The 19,126-nt window shown below is 41.2% G+C and overlaps 4 protein-coding genes and 1 long non-coding RNA gene across 10 annotated transcripts; 4 read left to right on the forward strand and 1 right to left on the reverse strand.

Moving 5' to 3' along the window:
* The first annotated feature begins 866 nt into the window (after positions 1–866).
* On the forward strand, positions 867–2,458 carry LOC108104896. The gene is made up of 3 exons (XR_001772325.2): positions 867–1,545; positions 1,886–2,124; positions 2,186–2,458. It is a non-coding gene; the product is annotated as an uncharacterized LOC108104896 (long non-coding RNA).
* A 1,858-nt stretch (positions 2,459–4,316) lies between these two features.
* Positions 4,317–5,600, forward strand: LOC108104900 (trypsin alpha-3). The gene has a single exon (XM_017211231.1). It carries the CDS (start codon positions 4,417–4,419, stop codon positions 5,326–5,328), a length of 912 nt encoding a protein of 303 aa, XP_017066720.1. The 5' UTR covers positions 4,317–4,416; the 3' UTR covers positions 5,329–5,600.
* Positions 5,601–5,884: 284 nt separating this feature from the next.
* LOC108104892 (trypsin beta) lies at positions 5,885–6,822 on the forward strand. Its single transcript, XM_017211222.1, has one exon. It carries the CDS (start codon positions 5,917–5,919, stop codon positions 6,820–6,822), a length of 906 nt encoding a protein of 301 aa, XP_017066711.1. The 5' UTR covers positions 5,885–5,916.
* A 388-nt stretch (positions 6,823–7,210) lies between these two features.
* Positions 7,211–8,385, forward strand: LOC108104902 (trypsin). Its single transcript, XM_017211232.1, has one exon. The coding sequence runs from the start codon at positions 7,304–7,306 to the stop codon at positions 8,063–8,065; it is 762 nt and encodes a 253-aa protein (XP_017066721.1). The 5' UTR covers positions 7,211–7,303; the 3' UTR covers positions 8,066–8,385.
* A 630-nt stretch (positions 8,386–9,015) lies between these two features.
* On the reverse strand, positions 9,016–18,908 carry LOC108104911 (epsin-2). 6 transcript variants are annotated; one of them, XM_017211254.2, is made up of 10 exons: positions 18,431–18,908; positions 14,567–14,702; positions 13,942–14,030; positions 13,220–13,878; positions 12,485–13,160; positions 12,214–12,307; positions 11,880–12,151; positions 11,710–11,811; positions 10,533–10,593; positions 9,016–10,328 (listed from the first exon to the last, which is right to left on the reverse strand). In XM_017211254.2, coding segments are annotated over exons 2-9 (1,923 nt in total). In that variant the 5' UTR covers positions 14,568–14,702; positions 18,431–18,908; the 3' UTR covers positions 9,016–10,328; positions 10,533–10,563. The 6 variants fall into 6 exon arrangements, with proteins under 6 accessions (XP_017066743.1, XP_017066741.1, XP_017066738.1 ...); XM_017211252.2 differs by lacking the exon at positions 10,533–10,593 and adding an exon at positions 10,920–11,342; XM_017211249.2 differs by lacking the exon at positions 10,533–10,593 and adding an exon at positions 10,920–11,468.
* Positions 18,909–19,126: the final 218 nt, after the last annotated feature.

Consider the following 19,126-nt stretch of genomic DNA (forward strand, 5'->3'; position numbering starts at 1 on the left):
GATGCGGCGGCCAATTGGCAGGGCCATGGCCAATGCCTGAAGATTACGCAACGTCAACGTCAATTAAATCAGTTTTACTCCAAATATTTTAAGCCAATGTCAACCGAAACCGGAGGAAAAGAAATATATTGACATCGCCGGCCCATCGCTCGCATGTGCACTCCATTCCCTCGATCTCGATATTCCAGTGGACACGCCTGATTGAATTTATGGCCGAACTGCCCGGACTGACCAACTCCAGATCAAGACCCTCGGGGGGATTTATTTTTGGGGCTTTGTTTACACAAAACTTTCACAAATTAACCCAACCTGTGAACTGAAAAACTCAAAACTTAATGCCCGAAAACGCATCGAGTCGATTAAAATGCTGCAAACTTAATTGGGACCCAGTTTGTCGCACATTCTGGGTGGCCCAGCAAAAGATACAGTGGTCGCTCTTGAATAAATACCACTGGGTTACTGTTTTTAAGATACTATTTAGTGAGTATGGCTATCTTGTAGAGTATATTAATAACGTTTATGGGGAAATATTTTTAGTTAAAGTTGGTTTCGAGATCGAATCAAGTACTTCTTTAACATATTTAACATATGTACATTTTATGGAGATCAGAAATCAGGAGAGACAGGAACATCCCTTCAGTGTGACCAATGTGATTAGAGGTAAATATACTTACGTATGTACATATGTCAATAAAATTAAATGGTATTTTTGATACTGAATAGGCTTTTTCCAAAAAAAAAGCGTTGAAACTAAAATATCAAATTCGAAGTTCATAGTACTCCCACTTAATTAGTGCCGCTATTCTAAATAGTATACTATATATGTATACCTTAGTACATTTTTGTTTAATGTCAACTCACTGTGCATCCGTATTTATATGTAGTCTTCCTGGGACATCTTCCCAATTCCGCCTGCCCCTGCGGCTTTTGCTCGGTCAAGTGCAAGTGGCAATTTAAAGAATCGGATGAGGTGGAGCCTGTTGGAACGATGAATCGGGTGTCCCAATGTTGGCGCCCCCATATGCGCATAATTTCGATGGAGTGCTGAAGAAAGTTTGCCGGCTCCTCGGCATCGTTTCATGTAGTTGAGCTTGTTGTTGGCCGGTAAGTGAAATGAAAAGTGCATAAATCTGCCGATCTGGCAGCGAAGTGCAGCGTAAAAAGCGGGGCGATAAGAATCGAATCGAAGCTGTTTTTTTTTATATTATTTTTTGTTTTTTTCTTTTTTTGGTTGGTTAAACGCAAGACAAAAGAACTTTCGCTTTCGTTGCGGTCTTTTTTCGGCCAGGTAAAAGTGGCCAGTGACTTGGTGCATTATTTAACCAAATTTGGCCATTGAATGCAACCGGTCGAGAGTAGGTGCCCAAGCAACGCGATATAACAATTATGTGCGTTTAATGAGCAGCGGGAGCAGATCGATCGATCGGTGGGCTTGGAGAAGAAGCAGAAGGAGTTGCCGATCATGCTGCTGACGGATGAGATTGATTGCATAAGTGCATAAGGAAAAACTGTCTGCCGGTTGCAACATTGTCACCCGCTCCCGTGGTGCGTTTACTTTCACTGGGCTCGCGCCCCCCACACCAGAATCGATCGCTCTTAGAAGAGTCAGCGATTTTCGCTTGTTAGCTTTATGAGACGAAGTCTCCGGTCGTTGCTGGTCGATAGTAAAAGTGATAGTCGTTTCCAATTGGAGATTATTATGGCTTAAGTATTTTACGACTTATATAACCACACACACGCACGAGACGTCAAAGCAATTAAGCTACCCAAACACACACGGTCCGCGATACAAATGCAGGCACTTTTCTAATTAATTTCGGAACGAGAAGGCGGCGAAGGGGGCAATTTAAAAAAAATCTCAATAAAATTTCATTTTCATTGACAGCCGCTTTTCAACTGCAGCTCCACCGCGTTGCAATGCCGTTGCCGCCCCTACCTCCCATGATGAAGTGTGGAAACGGCAACAACAACAGCCACCACTCGGTACACTTAATTGACAAGTGTGAAACTTTCGATTTCTATACACCCATTGACATACAAAACGAGCCAACCAAAGTCACACAGGAAGAAAATATAGATCAGTGATCGATTAATCAGTAATTTCTAATCCAAATGTCATGCTAAGTACGTAAGATTTAAACTCTTTTAGTTCAAAGATAAATCCATAAAATCTCATTTACATAAGGGAATAGCAAGCTTAAAGATTTTCTTCCTGTGGAATCTAATGATGCCGCCTGCTATGATTTGTTATGTCTAAATGTCACAATTCTTCCAAGTGATGGCGGATCCCGGGCGGACAGGACAGGGCAGGAGGGCGGTCCGAGGAGGTGTTGGGTGCGCCTGGCCAGATTCGAGTGAAGTGAAGTTTGAAGTTTGGAATTGGTAGAGTGCGGGAATACTTGGAGTACTCCGAACTTGCTATCACTATCGGCAGCTGATGGCTCCGGCGATAATTGGCGATATATATAGTTGCCAGTCGGGTGCGTCTCGCGTGCTGACTTGACAAAAAGGCTGCGCAATGCCATCAAATGATTAACTAACGGCTCGGATCGACATGAAAACGTGCGAAATGGGTGAAATTTTCTTGGCGTGTTCGAGTGCCGGCCGGTGCGATTTTACACTACAAAAATTATGTTTCAATTATGCCAGAAAATGAAAGTTGCTGCAGAGACCACTGTAATGGCTTAATTGCAGCCACCGAATTGCGGGTAATCCAGGAGATCATAACGAGATATCTTTATATCTTTTGCTTTGAATTCAACGGCTAGATGACCTCATGCATCCAGAGTGAGTGTTTCAATATAAAAACTTGATCTCTATATATACTCTTTAAACCAATTCATATTTCAGATATAGCTTTCTGAATAATCAAAAATTCATTAGAGCTCCAAAGATGTTAAGTTCCGCCTATTTAAGATATCGACTGATGTTCTCAAAGGAGCAACCTTCTCAGAACTCAGAACGGGCCCCGTCAATTTGGTATTTCGACATATTTCTTGGCAAGCCATAATTAAAAATCAATTTGGCCAAAAAGTTCCTATTATGCAAGAGCCGCAGCGACAGGCTCGTAATAACCAGGTTCGTTGCCTCAGTCTTTTGTTTGGAGTTTTGTCAAAGGTGCAGGCAGTGAGCAGAGTCAGCAGTTTCCCCCATCTGCCGCCAGACATCAACATGAGCCGCACATATCGAGCATAATATCGCGATGTGGAACGGCATGGTCTATTGGAAACCGGGTTCATGCTATGTCAAGCATGATTTCGCTGTTTGGAGGCCTGCCTCAGAGACCCATTAATGAGCACACAAACTGGCATTTGACAGATTTTTTAATTAAACCATACAAATTGCGATTCTTCACGCTTTTCGTCACACGAAACTGGCGGATATTATTGCTGGCCCACATTCCCATAGGCATTGGAGCTCCTCCTCTAACTCTTTACCTGCAAAAAAAAGTCAAGCATTCCATTTGGCGATAAGCGAGTAATCTCGGCAAGAAACGAGTGAAATGCCAGCGTTATCGGCTATCTGGCAGCTGGCAGCTCCCGCGTAAATGCAATTTAAGGAGCGGGGCAAAAAGAAATTTGCATAGGCGCCGAGCTAATGAATTTCTGCTGCTTGCTTACATAATTATCGGCGGCACCATTATGGCCTAAACCAGGAGCTGGACATGGGGACCTGGACCTGGACCTGAGTCTGCTACCAAGTCCAAGTGCTCCTTTCACTTTTGTGCCTAATTATTCCTGCTCGGTCGTGTCCACATCCATTGTGTCCCCTGTGATTTCGCACATAATTAAGCTGCGCAAAATTTACATTAAATTAATAGTTTTATTGTTTTGTCTCCGCCTGAGTCTTTGAGTTCCAGCCATGCGGAAGCGGCGCCCTACCAAAAATGGCCAGCCGAAACCTGCCACAGCAATAAAAAGAAAAGCTTGGAGTGAACAGGGGTAATAAGCCATTGCCACCAGCGGCAATAAACAAAGACAAAGCACTGTTAAAATGATGGGGGAATTTATGCAAAACTTAAGCCAATACCCGCATCATTTCACTTTCTTGACTAAACTTCTTTGGGATTGCCAAAAACAAATGAAAAGAAAATATTCTAAAGTCAACTTTTCTAGAAATCAAATATTGGTTTTATGAAAAGGTATATTGATTTATAACTGATTGAAATGTTTTATTCAATGATCTGATATTCTTATACACCCACCGAATCCGATTGGCAGGGCAAAAAATTTGCAAATTCAAAACTAACCCATTTAACGACCTTAATCAGAAAATGGCAAAGTCAAACCTGGTTTTAATTTGAATATAAAACCGTTTAAAGAAGGCAAGACTAAGTGGCCTAGAGGTCGAAAGGTGGCTCTATAAGGTTGATATGATACAGTCAATCCGCGATCGTGGTCCCAAGCGGTTATCGTAATGGGTCTCAGAATATTAGAACTCACCATATTGGCCGGGTTGCTGGTCCTCGTAGCAGTAATTGAAGGACAGCAAAAGGATCATTCATGGTCAGGATACTATACGGATAATGGAAAGCACTATCTGCTGTACGGAAAGCCAAGGGAAGAACTTATAATACCCACATTTGGCAATATATCATCGAATCCTTTTATAAACGATTTGGAAGCACAGGAAAGCCTTCCGACCAGAATCGTCAATGGCGTAAGGATACCCTGTGAAGAAGCTCCCTTTCAGGGTTCTTTGCACTACGAGGGATACTTCGTTTGCGGATGTGTTATTATCAACAGAATTTGGGTCATCACTGCTCACCATTGCTACTTCGGCCCACCAGGGAAATATACGGTGCGAGTTGGTTCAGATCAGCAAAGACGCGGTGGTCAGCTGCGGCATGTGCAAAGGATCGTGGCAATATCGGCATATAATGACTACACCATGCAACATGATCTCGCCATGATGAAGCTGAAATCCCCCATCTTCTACGGCAAATGTGTACAGCCTGTAAGATTACCCTCACCGACAACGAAAAGATTTCCCAAAACATTCGTAGTCAGTGGTTGGGGCATTACCTCGGTAAATGCTCAGAATGCCCAGCGCTATCTTCGCCGAGTTACATTGAACTATATAAAGAGGGGCAAGTGCCAGAAAAAGTACAAAAGCGCTGGAATTAAAATATACAAGGACATGATCTGCGCTAGTCGTAAGAACAAGGACAGCTGCTCCGGCGATTCTGGTGGTCCACTGACAAACAAAGGTGTTCTTTATGGAATCGTGTCCTGGGGCATTGGTTGCGCAAACAAAAAGTATCCCGGTGTTTATGTCAATGTCAAGCGTTATATCCGTTGGATTAAGCGTTGCCTGCACAGATATTAATATATATAACTATAAAAACTGAAGAAATAATGTATTACACTTATTCGGGTCTCAAAAGTAAGACGTACATGATATCTTGGGTTGTTCATACTAATATAAAAGGTTTCCTTAATTCTGATCCAATAGAAATGAATAATTTAAATATCAATAAGATCATTTATAACCTGAGTTAGAAATAAAACACATTATGTAATAAATTATCTATTTAAATCAATTTCTGCACCAAAATCTCATTTTGCACAGTTGATTGCGCATTATTATAAAACTATTAATTATATTTAAGTGTTTGTCTAAAGTCAGCAAACTTAAATAGAAGCCCCCAGGCTGGGATTTCTTGTATTGTTGTCAAAAGTTTGACAGCCCTTCAAATATGAGTGGCGCTGCGTGTGAATTTTTTTTCTCTAGTCAGCTAATTAACTTGGCCTACTTCTATACTTCTATGCCGCCAAAGATAAATGGCAAAAAAGAAAATAGCTAAAACTGATTTAAGAACTGGGAACAAAAAGCCCGACTGGAGAATTATTAATCGAAGATGTTTTAGTCGAAAGGCGCTCGTTGCCCTGATCGGTTATAGAAACGGATTTAAAGATGATTCGAAGTTTATCGGGAATAGTAATATTTGCTGCTCTGTGGATCTTGGTTTTAGGTGGCCCATTTAATAGTAACTCATGGAGTGGTTACTATATAGACAATGGGACCCACTATCTGCTCTATGAGGGCACAGGCCAACAGAGTCCAAGCTTTTTGAATAGAAATATATCCACCAATCCTGCTATAAATGCCTTGGAAGCACAGGATTATCTGCCAACTCGGATTGTGAATGGCAAGAAGATCAAGTGCTCCAGGGCACCGTATCAATGTGCCCTTCATTACAACAACAATTTCATATGTGGCTGTGTAATACTTTCCCGTCGTTGGATTCTAACTGCCCAGCATTGTAAAATTGGTAAAGCCGGAAGCTATACAGTTCGAGCTGGATCGACGCAGCAGAGAAGAGGTGGTCAGCTTCGTAAAGTCCAGAAGACAGTGGTCCATCCGGGCTACAGTGAATACACCATGAGGAACGATCTGTGCATGATGAAGTTGAAAACGCCTTTAAAACTCGGTCGGTGTGTTCAGAAGGCAAAGCTTCCCTCGACGAAAACCAAACGATTCCCCCGACGCTTTTTGGCCAGCGGATGGGGTTTGACCTCGGCCAAAGCCCAAAATGTCCAGCGTTATCTGCGGGGAGTAACGCTTCACTTGGTTTCTCACAGCGAGTGTCAGCAGGAATATAGGGGCACAGGAATCAAAATCTACAAGGAAATGATTTGTGCCACAGGAAAGAACAAGGACACTTGCTCGGGAGATTCTGGAGGTCCGCTGTGCCACAAAGGCGTCCTCTATGGTGTCACCTCGTTTGGTATCGGTTGTGCCAATAACGATTACTCAGGTGTTTATGTCAATGTGCTGCAATATGTTCCATGGATAAAGAAAGTGGCAAGAAATAATTGAAATAATAAAAATGAACAAAAAAAAACTTGGAAGTTTTCTTTTTTCTTTTTCCTTGGAAAATACCTTATTAGAAAGACTAGAAAGTAGGAACCCACATGGTCTTTCGATTCCAATTTTAGATTTTTTATTTATTGCCAATAATAATTTTTGCAATTCTTCTAGTTTTTAAGAATGAATAAATTAAAAAAGGTTAACAAACAAATTATATGCAAAACGTTTTCGTTAAGAAACGCTTCGAGTATTATCAGAGAATTCTAACGATTTCAGAGTCCAGCCTCCAAGAGATAGTATAGGACTGTATATCATTAACGGGCCAATCAATATTCAAGCCAAAATCAGTAGGTCGCATGCCATACCTGGAGGTCATTAGCATTCTTGATTCTAGACTTTTTGCTGCTAGCGTTCGTACCTAAAGGTCAAGAGCTTGACATTCAGTTATTGGCCGATATTGGCTCTTTACGGTCCATTTGTTTTTGTTCGGATGATGAAACTTTTGGCGTTGGTTTTATTGCTCATTTGTGGCTATAAAACCTGGGCTAAGACGCAACAGGGACGGATCGTAGGTGGAGTGGACTTGCCCATTCATCTGTCACCGTGGCTGGCTTCTATAAGTGTGCATGGAAACTATACATGCAGTTCGGCACTGATTACTTCACAGTGGTTGGTGACAGCAGGACATTGTGTTTACTATCCGGATCAGTACTCCGTTCGAGCAGGATCTGCATCCGCTGATGAGGGTGGCCAAAGAAGGGATGTTGTCAAAGTTATCATTCACCCTGATTTTAAGCTGCAGACCCTGGAGAACGACATTGCACTGTTGAAGATCGGTAAACCCTTTGCTTTAGGAGGAAGTGTTCAGCTGGTAAAGCTCCCTCTGCCAGGACTCAACATCCTTCCCCGGACTCTCTTGGTCGCCGGTTGGGGTAATCCAGAGCCCACTGACGCTGACTTTGAGCCCAAGCTACGTGGCACAATGGTGGAAGTTATAGATCACAGACGTTGCCAACGGCTTTATGCCCACCTGAACCGGCCTATTACGGATGACATGGTATGTGCGGCAGCTGATGGACGGGACCATTGTTACGGCGATTCAGGAGCTCCTTTGGTTCACAGAGGCAGTAGCTATGGTATCGTATCCTTTGCTTATGGATGTGCAGATCCACATTTTCCAGGAGTCTACACTAGGTTGGCCAACTATGTCACCTGGGTCTTTAATGTAATTGAAACTGATAGGAAAAATTAATCTACAAATAAAAAGTAAAATAGAAAAATAAAAAAAATATTCAATTATTATACAAGTGTTCCCCATTCGGAAGTGAGTTCTTCCTGGATGCTCATCGCTCCTGGAATACTCGATGCATTATACAATCCGGCAGCGTTTTCCCAGCCATCTGAGAAGCCGCTCTTTGTTCGTGCCCAACCAAGGCGATAAACTTGTACCGCCGGTCGTCGGCAAATTTGTGTAAATTATGTATTTGTGCATTTTGATTTCATTTAAACGAAGTTTCCTGATGGCCCCTGGCGCATGTCAAATATCAAAACCGAAACCAGCCTGCCAGCTAGCTTGCCACTTGCGCAACAGCCACATCCAGCAATCCATATCCATATCCAGCCCCATCCCGAATCCATATCCACAAACATCATCCACATCCCAATCCCAGATGGCCAAAATATCACTGCCATATGCGGTGGGCGTGCTCCGTTAATGCCGCACTCTAGCGGCCCCCGAAATTAACATAATCGTGCTGCTGTAGCTGCTGGGATCGGGATCGGGTTTGGATTTTGTATAGGTATATTGGGATTGCCTTTGCCCGATGTATCCTCGACATGAGTGTGATGCCCCAACAAAGTGTTGAATGCTGGCGCAGGCTGTCAAGTGGAGGCCCCCGGGCATTGGCACACTCAGTCGCCACCCGCTTAGTTGTGCAATGGGAGCATCAAAAGTGGTCTGACTTTTACATGGATTTTCTTTTTCACATTTCTTTTTTTTTTAGTTAAAATAAAATTTTAATAATATGAAAATATGCTTAAAATTTGCATTTCTGCAAGTGTATGTGTGTGGTTGTGGGTGTTTTTTGGGGGTAGTCTGTGTATCTTCATATATATATATAAAAGGGTATCAGCGTTGTGGGGTGTATACGCTTGCTAGTTAGGCATGTAAATCTCTTAAGCATAAATTCACACCGAATCGGCTTTTCTCTTTTATGTATATGTATATTTTGTTATCATTAAGTTACGCTTATACAATTCGTTACGTATTCTAGCCTAAATGTATACCATATCATTTTGTTTTGTTTTCTTTTGCTTTTGCTTTGTTTTAGTTTTCGATTTGCTCTTGTAATGTTGTTGTTCTTTGTATATGTGTTCAAAGGTTTGTTGTAAATTTCAAACTAGTCGCTGCTATATAAAAATGTTCAACAGCAAACTCGTGTATGCATTGGTGTCTTGAATGTGGATCAAAAGCGAATGCACAAACAAATCAACTGTCAAATCGAAAAAATCGTAAATCGTAAATTGTAAAAATGTGTTTAAAAATCGATAGCCAAAAGCCACTAATAATTGTATTTGGTTTCTGCGACAATGCACGCACATAATAAATTTTACAAAAAAAGAACGTAAAAAATGTACAATTACAAGCACACATAATTTGTTTACAATTGTTTTTAACATTTTCTTTTTGCTCTTTACCAATGCAATCTTTAAAGCTATATAACAATTTCATTTTTTTTTCATTTTCGCATCTCTCGCTTAGAGTCGATCGGATTTTCTATTACCGGTTGCTTTCTTGGTTTTTGCCTCAACAAGGATACAACTTAATTAACAGTAAGTGATCAACTAAGGAAGTACTAGAAGATTGACAGTGGGTATCCCCGGCAGCCACTCAACTTATATAGGGGGCACAGCACATGCCCACGAGCTTTAAAAATATTACATTTAGTGTGTGAATTCGTAGGGGGAATAATTTCATAGTCAGTTGAGTGGCTTTGGGGATGCCTTATGCTATCTTATGGGCTGGTTTACAGGTTTATAGTTATTGCAAATGTATTAGACTCAAGTTCAGTTTGAATGTAAGCTTTCTGCTCGAAATTCAGGCAGATGTTTCTACTCATCTTGGCTGGGTGTTGTTACTGTTTGCTGTGTTTCAACTCTCATCTCCTCACTTTCTATCGCTGGATCTCGGCTTTCTATATATCTCTCTCTCACGTACATCACATATTTTACACTTTAATAATACTTCCTTACACATAATTTATTAATTAATTCATATTTCTCTCTTTGCAGTTATGTAGAGCTAAAATTGGTTGCTTCTGCTGCTATTGTTGCTAACTCTATTGGACAGCTCCGTTCTACACCAGCCAGGCATTGATTAGTTGATGCTCCCTTAGTTGATGATCCCGCTGCTGATCCTGCTTACATTGCTGTTGAATGGATTGATCGGCTCCAGTTTACGACAAAAACGGATTTGTAGCTGCTTCCGGTTTGATCCACGGCATGTTGTTATTTTGCTGCAAAGTTTATAAGTTTGTATAAGTTTGGATTCTAGATTTCGATTTTCGTAAAGCTAATTTGCTAGAAATAAGCAAACTACGTGCAGAGTTTAGAGGTTTTTGAGCAAACTACAATATGTTAAGTTTATTGGTTTTAGTTGTTAAAAGGAAAAATCTACGAGAGTTAGTTAGCGGAGCATGCACATTCGAAAAACATTTTACCCATTTGCATTTATTGCATATTGTATGTGTTTTATTTAAGCGTCCAAGCCTCCATTGATGGCTACAATTAGAAAATATTATGGATCAACTGGGTTTTAGCAGAGCTGCTTTGGGTTAATATGCATACGATTTTTAAGAGGAGCAGCAAAGGAAACTGCTTTTGAGGATAATATTTTTTGATTGATTTTGAATATAGTTCCTTTGCTGCCCTCCCTGGTTGGCAGTTTCGTAGTTCTTATACTTGCAAGTCAAATTAAAGAAAACTAAATCAACAAAGTCATTTCCAAACTAAAAAACAAAAACCCAAGCTAAACAATAAACGACTGGCAAAGGAAGTAGTAGTAGTGGAATTGGCAGCAACGACAGCTTCAGCGGCAGCACACTCACTTCCAGCTTACAGTTGTTGGCCGACGTGGTTGAGGAACCAAAACTTATGACAGGCTCGGCCACAAAGCCCATGGGAGCAACACTAATTCCCGGGGTTTCGGACAGCGAATCGGATAGGGCGCTGCTATAGCTGGCCGCATAGCTTGAGTATAGTCTAGAAGTGCCATAGTTGCTGTTGGCATTGTTGCTATCATTGCTTTTATACATATAAGAATCATCAACTGGTGCTGTTGGACTATTATAGTAGGGACGCTCATTGAATATATCCATGTTCCGAATGCTATCGATGCCAGGACTCGGACTCATATAACTGCTGTATATAGTGCTGTTGCTGGTGGTGCTATTCATGTTGCTGTTGCTAAGAATATTGGTATTGCTGTTGCTTTGATACGCATAGTTGTAGACCTGTGAATTGGGCTGTGGCTGTGGGATGATGGCGGAGGGAATGATGGGATTACTAAACGCGCTCAACACCTGAAATTCACCCACACCCACAGACGAAGGCCCCAAATTGAGGCTAGTGGGACGTACGGGAGGCGGAAGTTTTGGCTAGGATATCGGGATTCACATGCAACAGTTGCTCAAAACGAAATGACAAAAGGACAAACGATAGTAAAAGGAAACAAAATGCATATATGAAATGATAAGATAGTTTAAGAAAGTAAACAGAAATACCGATAAATCATCAGAGAGCAAAACCTTAATAAAAACAATCAAGATTCAAGTACAAGTACGTAGAGTTTCCCTAACACCGCAGACGATTTGATTCCTTCCAATTCTGGCAACTCACCTGTGAGGTCGCACTAACGCCGCCCATGACTGGTGCCCAGGGATCCTGGTTCATGCTGACTGTGAAGGGAGCCTGTTGTTTCAGTTGGTTAATGGACGGCACCTACGAAAAGCAATGATATCCAATTAGCTAATCTATATATTTTAAATCAAAGAAAAAACGTCACTTACGGCTGGCTGCTGTTGCTGGAATAGATTCGTCTTGGGAGGCATCACATTGTCGCTAAAGGGATTATATGCCGGTTGATTACCCGTTTGCGTCTGTGGCGCAATCGGTTTGATCAGATTGTCCAGGTTAACCAACGCAGAGTTCTCGCCGAGGAAGGAATGTGCATCCTTCAGCGGTTTCTTTGCCGTGGCGCCCGTCGACGGATGTACACTGTTGTTTATAGCTCCATTTCCGTAGTTCGCCGATAGCGGATCCATGTCATCGAGCAGAGAAGCTGGAAGTGGTTTAACGTTGATAAGCTCAAAAGTGATTATGTCTTATTCATGAATGACTTACCATTGTTGTTATTGGAGGCGTTGGAATTGCTTAGCTCGCTCTTATTCCGGTTGGTTATTAAGTCGAACTCATCAAACTCCGGGGATGTTTGTTTCTGCAATTTAAATTAAAATTAAAATATTTTCTTAAACTTTGGCTTCTCAAGGTTAAACAAATTCGATTATATTATTAAATTAGGTGAACGCAGCCAGACAGGTTTTAAATTAAATTATTTAAGCAGATCAATGAACTAAAGCTAATTAGTTTTGGGTACAACCACTGGACATTTTACCTTAATGGCGCCTGTTCCAAGTGCTTTCCAGGGATCATCTAGCGCTCCCGCACCCTGAGGTGCTGCTCCTGCCGCCCAGGGATCCGCCAAACTGCCAGCTCCCGCTCCACCTGCCGCTGGTACTGCTGGCTCTGCTAGCCAAGGATCCGCGGATGAGCTGCCATTATTTGCTGCATGGTTTACGGGCGCAGCTCCCAAAGCCCCGACAGCAGTTGATTTTATTAACCAGCCTGGTTCAGCAGCAGCTCCAGCCGGAGTAGCCCCACGTCCATTCTGGTTGGCATTGCCATTGGTCTGTAACCAACCCTCGTTGGAGGAGCCCGAGGCTACCGATGGCGACTGGGTGCGACCTCCCCAAGCATCGTTTCCGGCTGCTCCGCCTAATGGCGCTGCGTTCATTGGCACTCCTGCACCCATAATGGTACGCGGAGCAGCAGAGGGATTCCAGGGATCAACTTGAGGAGTGGGAGTTCCGGACCAGGGATCGGACAATTGACTGGGAGCTCTGGGCCCGGGCGTTGCCCATGGATCGACAACAGCCGCAGGAGCGCCGCCTGCAGCGCCCAGCGGTGGACTCGAGATGCTCGTGGCGCCCAGTGAAATATCCAGCAGATCGAGCAAGTGACTCTGAGGCTCTTCCTTTTTGGGTGCGGGAATGGGCCGACCATTAGGATCCCTAATAGTATGAAAGTTATAGTTAAAAATATAACGAGAAATAAGTTATTCTGTACTCACTTAAAGTCCTGTTCACTTTGGCTGAGGGCAAGTTGAAGACGCACATCATCACTGCGCCGCTTCGCCTCCTCCTGTTCCGCTTCCTCACGTGACATCGCCATCGCCAGCTGAAGTTGGAGCTCCTCCTCGCCGGCAGTCTGTGGCCGGACCATTTCCAGCTCGGAGACAGACTTTGGAGGCTCTTCCTGCCAGCCTGGCGGCAGATCCCGCTGTGAGGGTCCATCAATGTACCCATCGCTGCCGAATCCACTCGGATGCTGAGAAAATCGCTCCTTGGCCTTCAGCGCCTTTACACGCTCGTTCTTCAGTCGCTCGTCATCCTTGAGGAGATTGACCAGCTGCTTGGCCTTCTCACGGACGTGAGTGCCCTGATCCTTGCCCTCCTCGAAGTAAACAAATTCCCGCAATGTCTGGATGGCGAAGATATTCTCCTTACACTGCTGGGCCACCTTCTCTGAGCCTGTCTTGATCAGGTACTCCAGCAGAATGAGTGCCTTGTAGACATGGCGCCAGTTCTTGCCGTGGTCGTTAAGACGCTTCCAGATCATCTGCATGATCTCCGAGAAGGCCACCACATTGTAGGTTAGGTCCGCTATCTCCCCCATGATAGCGGCCGAAGGACCCCAAGGATCATTCGAGGTGGCCTCGCGCACTTTAACCTATTCATGGGAAGAAAATATTATTTAGATGATAGCTTTATATAGACCATGTGGATCACTCACCTGGGCATCGGAGTAGTTGTGCGCAAGGTTCTTGATGTTTCTGCGCAGACCAGCGACATTGACCTGCATATCGTCCTTTTGCTTTCTCACTGTGTGACGAGAATGATGGAAAGGGGTATTAACATGGCTATATATTCTCGATCCTACTCTCGAATGGGAATAGGGGGCTTTAGGGTGGATTCTAGGAAGGGTTATTTGTTCTTTGGTTAAGTTTTGCTATCGAAAAGTTCCGCTTGGATGCGATTGCGAATAGGTGTAGGGTAAATTTGGGATTTAAAATTTTTGTTTTTTGACAATTTCTGTGAAGGTTTCTGAAGTGTATTCCGAGTCTAAAGTGTTAAGTGTGTATCGGACTACAAAATCTGAACAAAAACAAACAGAAACGGGTGAAGACAAATCGGTTCCAATGGGTGCTTTTGGAACTTATGTGGAAGGTGTTTTGTGATCTGTATGTTGGGATTTGCTGCTCTGTGTTTGCCGTGTGTGTTGTGAGATGAAACTCGAATGCATTTCAAATCGAATAGGATCGGATTGGATTAATATATCCTATTTTTTAATTGGCGGTGTTCTTTTTTTTTCGGAAAGAAATTGAAGTTAAATGAGATGAATTAACATTGAGACTTACTTTTCGTTTGTTTTTGCGTTTGACTTTGCTTTTTATTTTCTAAACAGAAAGTTTGGACTTTTGCTTGAATAAGCTATAGATTCTTTTATATTCGTTTTGGTTTATGTTTATTGCTGTTTAAGTGCTCCAAAGCAAGCTAAATATGAGATACAAGATAAATACAATCAAAATACGTAGTAAAAGAGTACACATACGGATATACATATTTATATATAGTCAAATGTCGGTTGTTTGCAGAGGTTGCAATGGTGCAAAACACACAAATCAATAGGTAAAGTAAATGCCAAACTCAAGTGCACCAAACAAAAACAGTGAAAGCACACTTTAAATAAAGAAATATAAACAAATCCCCGAGTTCTTAAAGCGCTGCTTTAAAAAACCACACCAGACCTTAGAATACTCGCAACACCCAGTCCACGAGCCTCCTAGAAGAAATAATTCAATTTGCGGGCAAACAAAATGTAGAAAGAAGGGAAAAACAAAACGGCGAAAAACTAAAAGAAAACACAGCAAAGAGTATTTCCCTTGAAATTTGCAACTCGACTTGGCAACACACTGCTGGGAAAATAATCAAGAAAATAACAGAAAACTTAAACAATGTTTTTGTGAAAATTTATTCAGCGTGAAGCAATAACAAAATGTATTCATATGTACATGTGTCCACGAATATCTTATTTAAAAGTGTATACTTAATTTGTTAAACAATTTTTTTTATTTACAAAAGATGAATGCAAACATAAAAACATTACAAAGATAGAAAAAGGCAAAACACGGCTCTAAATTCCTAAAATATTTAACCTTTCCGAAAATCGTTATTTTCAAAACCCCTCGACAAACTCACTCATTTAGCTTATCCACCCGACTGTGTCAAATGCCTTTGCTTGAACTTAACCCATGGCAGACCGACACAAGAAGCCGCACAAATGCAAAATAGCCGAGGCACAAGAATCAAAAGTGGACAGACAACCGTCTACGGCCATGTCTGGATATGCAAATTTTCAAACCAAGCTGCATTATGCATTAAATGGCGAGCAACAACCACAGCGAGAAATTATAGCAAATGAATTGATTTTTTCCCTTCCTTTTCCGCGGTGCACATCTATTTTTAAAGACAAGAAATGTACAGCGGATAATCAAATTGTTATCGATTGGATGGCTAAAGTGGCAAGAATTCTTCGAGAAGAACTTTAAGTAATGGAGTTGCTCGCAACCATAATGAAATCTAAGAATATATATATATATTGCAGCCGGGTGACCGTTGCAAATTTGTGTTTATTACGGATAAGATAACTATGTGCATATGTAAAAAGTAACTGTATTTGGGGAAGTCAGATAAAATCGCAATTCGTCACAATACATTTCACAGACTTTATGAGGTCAATAAATTTATTCAGTATAATATTATAGAGCAATTAACTGTAAGAACAAGCGTCTTTATATTATATGCCAAATATTTTATTTTTGATAAGCGAATTCCACATTTCAGTAAGGTAAAGATAAGGTATAAAAACCCATTAGATACCATTGTTTTTCATCCGAGAAAAATAATTACATGTGCTATATGTAGTAATTATCAAATGAGCTATGGAATTATTGAACAGATTTCCTTCATACTGTGTTACTAATTAAAACATTTCCCTATATAAGATCTTTACCTTTTAATGCCTTTGTTATTACAGCCCATTAATAAAGCAATTATCTACAGCAAACCTAAAGAAAAGCTCAGAGACACTGATAAATGTCAAATAATTAAAAATAGCGAGTATCAACCGGTTTGTAACTGGAGAAATGTTGTAGCCTATGATCTTTATGCGGTCTGACAAATATATAAACATATATATTTTTGTTTATTTTTCGTGTAAACAACGCACTTGACACATATCGAAGAGAGCCGGCAAGGCAGCGGCGAAACTCCATCGAGAACCCGCCATGAAACTGTAACTCACAGATAAACCCGTTCCGCAAGTATTCGAACTATGCGAGAAAACGAGTGATAATGTGGGGGAATACTCGTATCCGGAGAAAGAAATTCATTGACCGATCCACACACAGATCGTAGTAACGATCCACTGCGAAAAAAGGGCCATTTGCTTGCTTGTTTGTTTGTTTTCATTTCATCTGAAGAAGGCGAAATAATTGAATTAAATGTCGCGCAGTAAAACTACGCAAATGAAGTGCAAGAGTCAAGATACAATGGGCGGAGATGGGGGTGGTGTGTTTTTCTGGTCTGTTTTTGTTATGGTGGTTGCCTGAACTTGAGCAAATTGAATGCCAGACAGAGGCAACGACGAAGCTTTCTTTGTGTTTTCTGCACTTGACTTTCGGCAAAACGTCGCCGTTTTATTGCCAAAAAATATACAAGTAAGCTTGTGTAGGTTTATGCATGTATGTATATCAAAACAAACAGAATACTGAACGAGTTGCGAATCACTTTGTTCCAAGGCAGAGAGCCTTGACGGCAGCGGTTCAATGAACGTAGCGAAAAAAAAGCTCCGTAATACGCTCCAAACACCGAACTAAACTCAAAAGATGGAGCTGCTCCCGTGCACCGTGTGCTTCTCGATTGATATGCACGATGTTACTGATCATTTTGGGGATCGCTTGTTATATCTAAAAGCAATTAAAGGCGAGCAAAATATTCCACATCCACGAGACTGTTTGACGTGCATTATTGTCAGACGTTTAGCATGTTTCCGCTAAGGTGAAATATTGATGAAAGCCTGTCAGTAAGCCCCATAAAAGATCGTTCTCTTAGATAAACTTTTATCTCTTCCTCTACATGTTTATATCTGATTTGAGCTTTTCTACATTGTTTATTAACTTAAAAAGCACCTTGATATTACTCTTGATAACATTTTTCTCTAAAAGAAGGAAATCTTCCTTTCTTCATTCTTTAACAAGCTTGTTGTTTTTAAAATAAATTTTAGAGTGCCTTAACTTTATGGCAAACATTAAAACCTTATCAGTTTGGGATTGAGAATTTGCGTTCTCTTTTCTAAATAGAAAATAAGTTTAGAAAACTATGTTATCGCACTTTTGGATTATACAGTACAGTCAAAATTTGAAGTTATCGGAAAACAAAATTTGTTTTGAGAAAAATATATTTGCTTTTAGAACGTTCGAGAAGTTAGTCTTTTGGAATTTCCACTATCTGAAGGCTTCATTCGCAAAATGAAATGTTTGCTTTTGGTTTACGGTTATCTTTACTTTAGAGATGTTTTTCTATTAGCACCACAAACAGGTGAAATGGGTTAAGCGCTGTCGGCGAAGGTCACTGTTCGCTTGATGATGCTGCCCACTGTGCAACATGATCGCCCGACACCTCCCCTATTGCTGCATCTGTTGTAAATGCGGGCGCACATTACATTGGTATCATATAATATATATATATATATGTATATACATATGTTTATATTAACTTGTACATGGGTGCTTTTTGCAGCTGTGTGCGTGTGATAACAAGTCAGAAATGCGATTAGATTTCATTTGTGTCACTCAAACTACTCACACACACAAACGCACTGATTGGGGGCAGAAATGTGCGAAACTTCATTCATTACTCATACGCCCCCCTTGCATACCTAAACCCGTTTCCACCTACGCCCCTGGCAACCCTGGACTTACTATGACTAATCAGGCGACCGGCTAACGGCACTTATCAAATTAAAAACACAAAAACCAAAGAAACGTTATCAATAAACATAAAGTTTAAACGGTTAGCGGGGAATTACATTTAGACAAGGGGATCTATAATTACGAAAATTTTAAAAGACATAAAATAAAGTCCCAAAGAGTGAGAAAGAAATATCTTTCTTTTATTTTTGTCGCCCCTCCCCTCTTCATCCCACTTACTCTTTCGCTCACCTGCAATGTTGCTGTGTTTATTGTTGTTTTTGTTGCTTCACTGCAGTTCGCCTATGGGTGTGTGTGTGTGTCTGTGTGTGTAAGAGTGTATCTGCTGTGTGTGTTGCGTGTGGGGGCTCCGTGTGTGTACTTGTGTATGTGTGCGACTCCTCCTCCCCAACTAGTTTTCTTTTCTATATTTTACGACTTTCTTTTCTTTCTTTTTTCGGACTCGAATAGACACAGTCACAAGATGACCGATGACGACAATGCGACGACGTCAACAAAAGGTAAAAACAGTATAGCTGCGCGCACGATATGGATATCCAAAATCCTGGCACTTAATAGGGCTTTCAAATGTCTCGAATGCGACTGCGACTACGACTGCAAAGATATCGCAACTTATTTACCCTTTGCACTCTGCACACAAAACGAATTATTATTTCTTTTCTCTGGTTTTTTGCTATTGGTGTTACCAGGTGTTGTTAGGCATTTTACCTCAAACTAGGAATTTCTTGTAAAATATTGGCGGTCAAATCTGGTAACACAATGTAGGTGAATATAATGATTTGTGGTAAGTTTTTATAGCGTAGACTCAAACCATTAGTTTTGTAAGTTCCGACATTCCCCATCAACGGTTTATTAAAATGGCGCTAGTGTCACAAACAAGTAACACATTTAAATTTTACTTATTTGTTATTTTAATATATTATTAAG

The sequence above is a fragment of the Drosophila eugracilis genome, unplaced genomic scaffold (assembly GCF_018153835.1).
Source record: "Drosophila eugracilis isolate 14026-0451.02 unplaced genomic scaffold, ASM1815383v1 contig_1104, whole genome shotgun sequence".
NCBI lineage: Eukaryota > Metazoa > Arthropoda > Insecta > Diptera > Drosophilidae > Drosophila > Drosophila eugracilis.

Bases quoted from the DNA above. Each gene is read 5' to 3' on its own strand.
- LOC108104911 (XM_017211249.2), bottom strand. The intron at 12,152-12,213 runs GTAAGTCATTCA...AACCACTTCCAG, and splicing joins CGCCTCCAATAACAACAATG to CTTCTCTGCTCGATGACATG. The intron at 11,469-11,709 runs GTGAGTTGCCAG...CCGATATCCTAG, and splicing joins GCGTTAGTGCGACCTCACAG to CCAAAACTTCCGCCTCCCGT.
- LOC108104900 (XM_017211231.1), top strand. From the start codon at position 4,417: ATGGGTCTCAGAATATTAGAACTCACCATATTGGCCGGGTTGCTGGTC.
- LOC108104902 (XM_017211232.1), top strand. From the start codon at position 7,304: ATGATGAAACTTTTGGCGTTGGTTTTATTGCTCATTTGTGGCTATAAA.
- LOC108104892 (XM_017211222.1), top strand. From the start codon at position 5,917: ATGATTCGAAGTTTATCGGGAATAGTAATATTTGCTGCTCTGTGGATC.